At 44.4% G+C, this 12928-nt stretch overlaps 1 protein-coding gene across 6 annotated transcripts in view; it reads left to right on the top strand.

Annotated features, from left to right (window-relative positions):
- SENP1 (SUMO specific peptidase 1) overlaps window positions 1-12928 on the top strand; it is a 311959-nt gene that overhangs the window by 229720 nt on the left and 69311 nt on the right. For all 6 annotated transcript variants that reach the window (XM_033935398.1, XM_033935399.1, XM_033935400.1 and 3 more), the window contains one exon: window positions 9673-9752. In XM_033935398.1, coding sequence (XP_033791289.1) covers window positions 9673-9752 — 80 coding nt within the window. The remainder of the gene's footprint in view (window positions 1-9672; window positions 9753-12928) is intronic.

The following is a 12928-nucleotide window of genomic DNA, read 5'->3' as shown; positions in this document are numbered from 1 at the left end:
TCTGCTTTAGCACCTGCAGTGCATTCCCATCCTCCATTTCCAACTCTGTACCTCTTCCTTCTTGCCATCCTTTATGTCATCCCTCACCTCTGTTGTTTTCTTTCAGCTTCCCTCAGCCCTCTTTCTTCTTTTGCATTTCTCTATCCCTCCTTTTACCATCTATTATTCTTCCCAGTCTCCACTCTCATTTTTCAGCTTACCTGCCTACCAGTTGACCATGCCCACCTTAGTCATTCATTTTTCTTAGCCTCCCGTTTCCCCATCTATCTTTTCACCCACTACCTAGCCCCTGATTTCCTTTCCCTGTACTTATCCCTTCCCAAGCTCTCATCTACTTTTCCTCTGCCTCTCAACCCCTCACCAGTCTCGGATCCATCTCTTCCTTCAGCTCCATTTGTTTTCTTATTCCTTTTCCATTCATCTCCATCTTCTCCTAGGCTCTAGTCTCTTGCCACTGCCTTTCCCCCTTTTCACATCCTTCAAGATATTTTATACTGTCTCCAGACTTCCCCTTCTTTTTATCTTTCTGCCATGGTGGGGAGAGCAAGAGGGCACTCTCTAAAGTTGAAAGGGGATAGATTCCGTACAAATGTAAGGAAGTTCTTCACCCAGAGAGTGGTGGAAAACTGGAACGCTCTTCTGGAGTCTCATAGGGGAAAATACTCTCCAGGGATTCAAGACAAAGTTAGACAAGTTCCTGATGAACCAGGACGTACGCTGATAGGGATAGTCTCAGTCAAGGCGCTGGTCTTTGACCAGAGGGCCTCCGTGTGAGCGGACTGCTGGGCATGATGGACCACTGGTCTGACCCAGCAGCGGCAATTCTTATGTTCTTATGTTTAGTTTTGCACCTATTTTATCCTCCCTTCATATATATTCTAGCCATTCTTACAGACCTCTTCTCCAATATCCTTATCGCTGAATCCCACCAGTCTGTTTCAACTGTCTTTCCCCCATCTCTCAGGCTTTACTTTTCCTAAGTCTCTTCTACTCCCTCCTTTTCCTAGACCAGTCATGGGCAAATTACTGCCTGTGAGCCATATCCGGCCCGTTTAGTTTTTTAATCCGGCCTGCCGACCATCTGAACCCTGAACAGCCTGCACAAGTATTTTTGGAGCTCGGGGCCATCCCCGCTTTTAATCCCTCACCTACTGCTTAGCAGGGTTTCGTGCGCAGATCTTTGCCAGAAAATAGACCCCCCCAAGAAGCTGGGGTTCCTTTCATGGATCATGGTGTTCTTGCCAGTATTCCACAAGAGCCTCTAACCAGAGAGCCTTTCAATGTTCCAGACAGAGATTCTCCAGAAACCAGAGGAATCAAGGTTCCGATTTCCGCTCTGTAGTGTCAGCCACAATGATACCAGGCCTCAACCTGCTCCTCTGAAGATTGGAAGTCTGCTCTCAGACTATAAGTCGGCTCTCAGACTGTGGAAGCCTGAGAACAGATGATAACTGACTGCTGGGTCCTGGAGATTATCAAAGAGGGTTACAAGATAGAGTTTGCACACCTTCTAACTGGTTTGTGGATTGCCAGCCAGAAAAGTCCAGGCAATGTTACCGAGGTTGGTAGATATTCAAGCCATAGAACTGGTTCCTTTAGAAGACTAAAGCACAGGCAGATACTCAATATACTTTGTTGTGCCCATGAAAGGCTCAGAGGACTGAAGACCTATCCTGGATCTTAAACACATTAACATGTCCCTGAGAGTCTCTCAGTTCTGGATGGAGGCCAGTCCTTCATCGCCGTGGTAGAGCCAAGAGAAACTTATCTTCACATACCAGTCTTCCCAGAACACAGAAATTTTCCTGAGATTTCAAATGTTAGCAAATCACTTCTAATTCTCAGCACTTCCCTTTGGGCTGGCAACAGTGCCCCAAACTTTCACCAAAGTTATGGTGATAGTGGCCGCTCATCTCCACAGAGCAGGTTGGCAAGTGTGCCTTACTTGGACGATTGACTCATTCGAGCACTTTACCAAACAGAAGGAGAAAAGGTGGCAGTGGCAGTTGTGGAGACATTGCAAAGTTTGAGCTGTATTGTGAACTTTCCAAAGAGCCATTTAGTTCTGGCACAATCCCTGGAATATCTGGGGGTTTTATTCAACACAGCAGAAGGCCAAGTCTATCTTCCAGAAGCACACAAACAGAAGCTTCCTGGTCAAATTGCAGACCTGTTGGCCAAGCCAGCGCCTACTGCATGTCATTACCTTAAGGACCTTGGGTCGATGGCAGCCATGATAGAGGTGGTGCCCTGGGTGAAGGCGCACATATGCCCCTTCCAGGATGCATTGTCTCACTGATCACCTCAGGGACTCCCTGCAAGTTTCACTGCCTTGGACAATGGCAGTCAGAAGCAACATGAGCTGGTGATTACGCCCACAGTCTCTAGTGAGCAAGGGACATCAACGCCTTTGTGAAAGCTTCAGGTTTGAAAATAATAACACATGCAAAATGACACCAGCGCAAGGTTTTAAAAATTATAACCAAGATTTATTGAATTATTGTTTCTATTTTTCCATTATGAGCTCAAAAGCATCAGCATAATTGCTTATGTTGCGCTAATGGGAGATCGTCATCGTGGCCAAAGGCTGGCCTTCTCACAACGGTCTCGTTTTCATATCTCATTACATTCTATTATATAACTTTTAGCTCAGTGACATCATCAGTATACCAGCCAATAACAATTCTATGGGTGGTCTTAAAGTTGGACAAAGAAACATTCCTCCACATTTAAAAGTTAGACAAAGTTTCAGAAAATTACTTTTCATTTCTGAATTAACATTATAACATATTCAAAAGAATCGACACTTATTAACATGGTGCTGAGAAATTCTCAGCCCTAAAGGAAACTTTCTTCCTAAGCTGACAGGTTCAAACTGCATAGCCTTACACAGAAACCGTACTCTGGAGGAGGAGGGGGAGGGGCTGGTCTCCCCCTCTCCTTTTATGCTGACAGTCTCACACACAAAGCGCAGGAGTAGTCTCTGACTTAATCACTCCCAGATGTTGCCTCAGGATTTCTCTAGACAAATATATTTTATGTTTTTCAAACTCTATGAGGTTCAACACAGTCACACATATACATTTATACTTTGCTTGGCCAAGCCTCCATACATTCAATAAATCATAATTTTCATTCAAAACTACATCCAATTCAGTTTGGGGACACGCTATCCTTCTCTACCAGTCTAAAGCAAGCACATCTGGTGTTAATTAACACCACGCTGCTGGGAGCGGGAAAAACTCAGAGAGGACAAAGAAGACAGAAAACCAGTCACTGGCCCAAGATAGTGTCCAAAGACAGGACAGATATAGTACACACAGAGAACCCAAAATAGATTCCATGTAATCATGATTTCCACCATGATTTGGCTCAACAGCAAAGTACACAAGAAAACACCATTCTTTCCCTTATTTTAATCTTTAGTGTGTGTTTTTTTCTCTGGCTTTAGCTACATTATATTTAAATTTTTATTCACCTGTTTTTCCGTACGCTTTTATTTGGGTGTGGTCCTTAACTAACACAGATGTTTGTATCTAACTAGAATTACCCAGAATCATATGAAAAACTGGCACTTTTGTAGAAAAAACTCCATAAAAATACTGCACTATCATGCTCCGACATCCATTCCATTATCGTCCCATAAACAGCACCCCCTGCTGGCCACGAGCCACTACTCCTCACTAGCAAAGAGAATCCTGCACCGGATCTATTCATTCTAACGATGGATGTCAGCTTGTTCGACGGGGGGGCTCATTGCAACAATCATTCAGTTCAAGGTCAATGGACTCCATCTCAGCGGAAATAGACTATCAACAGATTTGAACTGTGAGCTAGAGAATGATACAGGGAAAAAATTTATCACCATTCCTGCCCCCATCCCTGCCCCATCCCCGTGAGCTCAGTCCCTGCCCCGTCCCCGCGAGCTCACTCTCTGTCCTCCCTTGCAAACTCTCAGATCCCATCCGCATAAGCCTCGAATAATTATGATTTTTATACTGAACTTATTTTATTAAAGTATAAAAAGAGACAATATTCTGTATAATTGTCATTGTATAAACACAAATAATACAGAGCAAGGATCAACAAAACCCCTGTCTCCCCTCCCCGGGAGCTAAGGTAGAAGACATAGTGAGCTGCATCAGCAGGATCATCGGCAGTGTGGAAGAAGATTTGGCAGTAGTGATCCATGTGAGGATGAACAACGTGGGCAACAGAAACTACAACAGAGAAGTACTGAAGGACCAGTTACGGATGCTAGGAAGGAAGCTGAAGACCAGAACGCGGAGGATAGCATTCTCAGAGATCCTGCCGGTACCCAGGGCAGACGAGAAGAGACAGATGGAGTTGCAAGCAGTCAATGCATGGATGCGGCGCTGGTGTGAGGAAGAAGGATTCCACTTCATGCGCAACTGGACGACGTTCGGGGGGAAGAGCAAGCTATACAGGAAGGAAGGATGGCTCCACCTCAGCAGAGACGGAACGAGGCTACTTGCAAGCAACATCAAGAGAGAAGTTGATAAGCTTTTAAACTAGGAAGAAGGGGAAAGCTGACAGTCGACCGAGAGAGAGAGTCGATGGTTCAGGAACCAGTATACTCGGAGGATACCGTACAAGAAGATAGAGGGGAAGACTCACCAGATCGCAGGCAAAACAGACCAAAAGGGACACAAGAGGGAAGAACATGCAAGAAGGGAACAGATTGCAAACTCAAGTGTATGTACACGAACGCAAGGAGCCTTAAAAATAAGAAGAGTGAATTAGAAGCTATGACACAAAAGGACAACGTTGACACCATCGGCATCACGGAAATATGGTGGACTGAGGAAAATGTCTGGGACACGGTGCTACCTGGATATAAACTATACAGTAGAGACAAAGTGACTCAAAAAGGAGGAGGTATTGCCATACATCAAGTGAATTGAATCTACTGGAGAGAACATGCCACAACAGACAGATAAGTTAGAGTCTCTATGAGTCAAAATTCCAAGAATAAATGGACCGGAAACTAGGATCGGCATCTACTACCGACCCCCATGGCAGTCCAAGGAAATTGATGGAGAAATGACAGGTGATATTAAAGGCAACTGCAAGGGAGGCAACATAGTTATCATGGGCGACTTCAACTATCCGAGAATAGACTGGTACCTAGGCACCTCTGGCTGCGCTAGAGAGACCAAGTTCGTGGATACTGTAGGCGATTGTTTCCTGGAACAACTTGTCAAAGAGAATACAAGAGGAAACTCAATTCTGGACTTAATCCTAAATGGACTTGCGAGGACCTGCATAAGGTGTAGAAGTAGAAGGGACGGTGGGAAACAATGATCACAATATGATCCACTTCAACCTGGACACAGGGACAAAACATTGGTCCAGCACGACGGCCACGGCACTGAACTCATGAAAAAGGAATTACGAAGGGATGAGACGCATGGTGGGGAAGAAGATTAAGAAGAAGATGAACAATGTAAAAACGCTAGAGCAAGCTTGGTCCCTTTTTAAGGATGCGGTCACCGAGGCGCAAAATCTATGTATACCATGTATCAACAAGAGATCCAAGAAGAAAAAGAACAAAGAACCGGCATGGCTTACTGTAGAGGTAAAGGAAGCAATCAGAGACAAAAAAAACTTCATTTAAGGAATGGAAAAGGTCAACAACTGATGAAAACTGGAATAAGCACAAACAACATCAACGCAGTTGTCATAAGGCGGTAAAAGGGGCCAAAAGAGACTACTAGGAGAAAATAGCTAAGGAGGCGAAAAACTTCAAGCCGTTCTTTCGATATATTAAGGGGAAACGACCTGTGAAGGAAGCGGTGGGACCACTGGATGACCAAGGAATAAAGGGAGCGCTAAAGGATAAAGCAATCGCCGACAAACTGAACACATTTTTTGCATCTGTATTTACCGAAGAAGATATACACGGCATAACGGAACTCATCAGGCTATATGCTAGAAACGAAAAAGGGAAACTGACAGGGTTAACGGTCAGTCTAGAAGAGGTATGCAGGCAGATTGATAGGTTTAAGAGCGATAAATCCCCAGGATTGGATGGTATCCATCCGAGGGTCATCAAGGAACTGAAAGGGACTATAGCTGAACTGCTTCAACTAATAGCCAATATGTCAATCAAATCGTGAAAGATTCCGGAGGACTGGAAGATGGCGAATGTTACGCCAATCTTCAAAAAAGGTTCGAGAGGAGACCCGGGAAACTATAGACCGGTGAGTCTGACCTCGGTACCGGGAAAGATGGTGGAGGCGCTGATAAAGGACCGCATCATTGATCACCTTGAAGGACATGGGCTAATGAGGACCAGCCAGCACAGTGTCAGCAAAGACAGATCATGTTTGACAAACTTGCTGCACTTCTTCGAGGGAGTAAATAAGCAGATAGACAAAGGCGACCCGGTCGACATTGTGTATATGGATTTTTAGAAGGCATTTGACAAGGTTCTGCATGAATGACTACTCCGGAAAATTGCGAGCCATGGAATCAAGGGTGAAATACTCGAGGGTGGATTAAAAACTGGCTGGAGCATATGAATCAGAGAGTTGGGGTAAATGGACAATACTCGGACTGGAAGAGCATCACCAGTGGGGTGCCGCAGGGCTTGTTGCTTGGACCCATGCTCTTCAACATCTTTATAAATGATCTGGACATTGGTACGACGAGTGAGGTGATTAAATTTGTGGACGATATAAAGTTATTCAGAGTAGTGAAGACAGGGGGATTGAGAAGATCTGCAACGTGACATAATCAGGCTCGAGGAATGGGTGTCGACATGGCAGATGAGGTTCAACGTGGATAAGTGTAAAATGATGCATGTCGGTAACAAAAATCTCATGCACGATTACAGGATATCCGGGGTATTACTTGGAGACACCTCCCAGGAAAGAGACTTGGGAGTTCTGATTGACAAGTCGATGAAGCCATCCATGCAATGCACGGCGGCGGCGAAAAGAGCAAAGAGAATGCTAGGAATGATAAAGAAGGGGATCACGAACAGATCGGAGAAGGTTATCATGCCGCTGTACCAGGCCATGCATGGTGTGCCCTCACCTGGAGTACTGCGTCCAGCACTGGTCGCCATATATGAAGAAGGACATGGTACTACTCGAAAGGGTCTAGAGAAGAGTGACTAAAATGGTTAAGGGGCTGGAGGAGTTGCCATACAGCGAGAGACTAGAGAAACTGGGCCGCCTTTTCCTCGAAAAGAGGAGATTGAGAGGGGACATGGTCGAAACATTCAAGATACTGAAGGGAATAGACTTAGTACATAAGAACATAAGAATTGCCGCTGCTGCATCGGACCAGTGGTCCATCCTGCCCAGCAGTCCGCTCACACGGCGGTCCCTAGATCAAGACCAGTGCTCCAAATGAGTTAAGTCTCACCAGCTTAGCATGAACTTGTCCAACTTTGTCTTGAAACCCTGGAGGGTGTTTTCCCCTAAAACAGACTCCGGAAGAGCATTCCAGTTTTCTACCACTCTCTGGGTGAAGAAGATAAAGATAGGTTGTTCACCTTCTCCAAGGAAGGGAGAATGCGAGGGCACTCTCTAAATTTGAAAGGGGATAGATTCCGTACAAACGTAAGGAAATTCTTCTTCACCCAGAGAGTGGTAGAAAACTGGAACGCTCTTCCGGAGTCTGTCATAGGGGAAAACACCCTCCAGGGATTCAAGACAAAGTTGGACAAGTTCCTGCTCAACTGGAAAGTACACATGTGAGGCTGGGCTCATTTAGAGCACTGGTCTTTGACCTAGGGTCGCCACGTGAGCAGACTGCTGGGCACGATGGACCACTGGTCTGACCCAGCAGTGGCAATTTTTATGTTCAAACACCCCAGGGAAGCAGCAGAGGACAAGCATTACCGTACCTAGAACAAGTTTTAAGACCAAGCTTCTGGCCCTAGGAGACAGTGCTTGAATGTAGGAGTCCCAGATCTGCAAAAAACCTTTTTTTTTTTTGCTTGAGAGATAAGCGAGCATGGTATTGCTCCAAGAGCATCAAATTATGAAAGCAGTTCCTCCAAGCCCAGTAGGCAGGTGCGGTTGGTTGCATCCAAACACTAAGTTTGATTTTCTTACCCAAAACAGCAGCCTTCCGAATCAGCATCCGACGTCCCCGAGCAGACACCCTCAAAGAGTCATACCTATCCAAAAGCAAGCCCACTGGTGACATCGGGAGAGATTGTCCAAAAATCTATTCCATGAAACGGAGTACAGCTCTCCAAAAAAGTTTCACACGAGGGCAACCCCAAAAAGCGTGTATAAATGAATTACAATCTTGTTGACATTTAGGTCGGGGAGAAAATAACCCTCTCTCTTTGTACACTTGCTCCTGGGAAACATATGCTCAATAAACCACCCGAAATTGGCATTCCCTTATTTGGCGCTAATAGATATAGAGAAGATACAATTAATAAGGGAAGGAAAATCTAAAGACTCGACAGTTATACCCAGATCTCTTCCCCAATGATGTCCCAAAGCCTCATAAAATTTCCCGGGAGAGAGACCCCGTAAAGCGCCATGCAACGCAGACACTGTCAGGCCACTATCATGAAACTGAGCAAAAAAAAGACGAAGTTGGTGCCCCAGACGAAACCGTAGGCCAGGGCCAGTCAAGGACCTCATATAATGGTGAACTTGTTTATACGCAAATAAACTGCCCACTCCCAAGGGATGGAGCAGGGGGAGGAAGGCCCAGGGTTTCATAGTGCTGTCAGTATTCAACAACTGTTAAAGAAAAATCAAGCCCTCCCCAGACCAGCGCATAAAGATGAGGTTATCGCTGCCAGGAAGAAACTGCAGATTCCCTCAGAACATCTATGCTAAAATGTACATTGTTCAACCAACTATAAAGATACTTGGAGTAATTCTCAATCAAAATCTTACTATGAAAAATCAGGTTGACTCAAAGGTTCAAAAAGGCTTCTACGTGTTGTGGAAACTAAGAACCATTAGTGCAGGTTTGCCCTGGAAGAAGTGATGTTGAAAAATGTGGGCCTGCAGCTGCAGATATGTACGGGAAGTTCCCATAACAGGAGGGAGAAGGTGCTGTTTCCGACTCTGCCGGCTATGCAGCGAGGCTGAACCACTGCATGTCCACGCAGTTTAGAGGGAACATTAAAGGTAAGAGCTGTTTCTTACCAACACGATTTTCAGATGGCAGCTGAACTGTGATGGTCAGTTGAAGTCATTTTGACTGCTGATGCAAGCTTGTTGTTCCTGTATGGGTACTCTGGACTTCATATATGAGCTATGACTAATTAGCTGCTAGAGGTAACAGGTTCCTGTGTTCATAGATGTTTAGCTATTGTGTAAAGAAGTGCTACAGCAAGGGGGAGTTTTATTTTGTTGAATGGTTTTCATTGTGATATGGAAGTTTAAGTTCCCACTCCGTGATCCACTACCTTATCTGAACCTAACAAAGCAGCACACCTACTCTAATCAGCTCAATATGGAACAGGTTTGGAAGGAAGCCAAATTACATACCTTAAAGAATTCCACAAACTACAGAGTGAAATTACTAAAGTGTTTGCTTTTCCTTTTTCAGTCACTTATTGCCATATGTGAAGATTACATACTAATATCAGAAGGGCAATTTTAACATGGACATCATTTGAATTGGCCAAAATGACGTGTTACTTTGATTTCCTTTTCCATCTAGGTAGTGGACTTCAGAAAAAAGGCCGTCATATACTATGACTCCATGGGTGGACTAAATAATGAAGCATGCAAGATATTGTTGTAAGCACATTTTATATTCAACTTACATTTTTTTCAGTACATTTAGTAGCTGCCATAAACTGCAGAATAAAATTGCACAAAAAGAAGCATGCAAAGATTTAAAGTTGACTGTAGTATGAAATAAAATTAGATTATATGAGAGAACCACCTTGTCTTGTTCATGCACTTTATGGACATTAGCCTTGCAGTATCATATTTGCATAGTCTGGGAAAATATACCTTTTATATTGTAACTTTTTATAGCTCTTATTTTAGGAATTTTGTCATCTTTATGTTGTTTTTCCTATTAAAAATTACCGTATTTTCACATAGATAACGCGCACCCGTGTAAAACGCGCACACGGGTATACCGCGCATGCCACCCCGACTCTCCGATCGCTGCCCCGACTCTCCTTTCACCCGCCCCCGACTTTCCGTTCACTGCCCCGACTCTCCTCTGGCTGCCCCAACTCTCCTTTCACCCGCCCCGACTTTCCGTTCACTGCCCCGACTCTCCGTTCGCTGCCCCGACTCTCCTTTCGCCCGCCCTGCCCTGCTCCCAGCTCTGTAAGCATGCGCAATGGTCTGAGCATGCTTGCCGCTCAGTTTTCTGCACCGGGTTATGGGGGCGCGCTTTTGACCTGTCACCAAGGCGGTTTTTCTGGCGGTGTGCTTTTCACCAAGTGGCTGTGGCCCCCCTCTATCTGGCCTTGTAATTTGCCCAGTGAATATTATTTTGACTATACAACAGCATCTCAGCCTTTGGGTAAGCCTATAAAAGATTAATGCTGCATGTAGAGCCCACATTTTAATTTGATCTCTTCAGATTGGTATTCTGCATTTATCTACCCGGTAGTAGAGTTTATCAATTAAATTTAAATTTACCGCCATAATGGCAGGAATGAGACGAAAGTCATATACAGCGGACTTTAAGCTTAAAGTCGTTGCAAAAGCTGAGGAAATAGGCAACCGGGCCGCAGCGAGAGAGTTCGATGTTGGAGAAACATCGGTGCGTGAATGGAGAAAAGATAAGAAGGAACTGGAGAAATGCAATCAGCGCAAACGGGCACGTCGTGGGGCCAAACCAAAATGGCCTCAGCTGGAGGATGACTTGAAGCAGTGGATTCTGGCGAGAAGGGAGCAAAATCAATCAGTCTCTACTGTTGCAATTCAGATGAAGGCAAAACTACTTGCCAATGGAAGAGGAATACCCGACTTCAAAGCTGGCTTCACATGGATCTCAAAATTTATGAAAAGGAACGGACTATCAGTTCGAATGAGAACAACTGTTGGCCAGCGACTTCCGGATGACTGCCAGCAAAAATTGATTGATTTCCGTGACTTTTGTCGCCAAAGAAATATCTGAACTTGCCATCACTGCAAAGGACGTCATCAACATGGATGAAATTCCAATGGCATTCGACATTCCAGCGACAAGAACCGTAGCCCCCACAGGTACTAAATCTGTTGCCATCACCACAACTGGGCATGAAAGAACATGTTTTACAGTAGTTCTTGGTTTCTCAGCTAGCGGGGTTAAGTTAAAGCCCATGCTCATTTTCAAAAGGGTCACTATGCCCCGTGAAAAGCTGCCCACCAGTGTGGTTGTGCACTGCAACAAGAAGGGATGGATGGACTGCGACGTAATGAGATTTTGGGTAGATAAATGCTTTAGGGCAAGATAGGGTGGATTCTTTGCAAAAAAATCCTTGTTAATTTTTGATGCCATGGCTGCCCACAAAGAAAAAAATGTTCAGGCCTACATTAATTCTACTCGTGCCCACATCGCTGTGATACCTGGAGGCCTGACGTGTAAGCTGCAGCCACTTTTGTTAGAAAGGAGTGGGAGGAGTGGATGCAGAGCGGCACGCACGAGTACACACCCGCGGGGCGGCTGAAGCGGGCAACTTTCACAGAAGTCTGCAAGTGGGTGGCTTCAGCATGGGACAAAATAACACCAAATACTATTGTAAACGGATTTAGAAAAGCGGGCATTGTTTATGAAACCAATGACACTACGGCTACTACCAGTGCAGCGGAAGGAGGCAACAACACGGATATCAGCGATGATGATGACGACGATGACGATATCACTTCGGAAATAAACAAGGATCGTCTGCAGGCCGTGCTCACTTTATTTAATGACGATGATGACAATTCAGATTTTGATGGATTCAAGGATTCAGATGACTGTGATGATGACTGAATAAACCTGTAAACTTTGTTTATTTACAACTTTATCGTAACTACGGTAACTGTATTTAGATTATTTTGTTCTCGATACTTCGTTTGATCTACTGGTTAATGTTATAGTTTATAAGAATGAACATGTGATTTCTGTTCTTGTTGCTGAATTCATACTCACTAACTCTAGATTAAAAGTTATACGGTTGTTTATAAGAATGAACAGTTTTTTTCTTTTGACGTGTTTGGTTGGAGGGTGTATGAATGGTGCATGAGTTCTCCTATGTCTGGTTGAGGTGGATTGAATTACCGGTATTTAGCTGAAGAAATTAGTTACCCCCTCATCCCACACGCATTAATTCTCTTCCATTTTTGTTCCCATTATAAAAAAACACTGATAAGTTCCCAGAAAAAAATACATTAAAATAAGAAGTGAAAACAAAGGCCCCTACAGATGAGAACATAACATAAGAATAACCTAACTGGGTCAGTCCAATGGTCCATCATGTCCAGTAGCCCATTCTCATGGTAGCCAATCCAGGTCACTAATATCTGGTCAAAACCCAAAGAATAGCAAACATTCCATGCTACGGATCCAGGGCAAGCAGACACTTCCCCCATGTCTTAATAGCAGACTATGGACTTTTCCTCCAGGAATTTGTCCAAACCTTTTTAAAACCAGCAACGCTATCTGCTTTTACCATAACTTAAATCTTTCCTTCCAAACAGAGACCTTGCTAGATGTCAAATACAGAAAGAACAAGGTAACTTCACAAGGACTTAGCTGTGCAGTAAATGTGAATCTCCTCATACACCCACCATATACCGTACCTAGTGCAAAAATGTGCAAAGGTCTGGGGTTTTTTTTCGATCACTACATAGCCTAATGCCACACAAATATATTCTGAAGGTCAATGCTAAGGTTAACAAAGTTTCCTTCCCTGGACCACAAGGAGATACTGACAAACCACTAGAAGAGATCCCAAAACAACTATGCAGGCACAACACTACTC

This window comes from Geotrypetes seraphini, chromosome 3 (genome assembly GCF_902459505.1).
Source record: "Geotrypetes seraphini chromosome 3, aGeoSer1.1, whole genome shotgun sequence".
Lineage (NCBI taxonomy): Eukaryota > Metazoa > Chordata > Amphibia > Gymnophiona > Dermophiidae > Geotrypetes > Geotrypetes seraphini.
The sequence above is the reverse complement of the archived record's forward strand: the minus strand, read 5'-3'. Positions and strand labels throughout refer to the sequence as shown.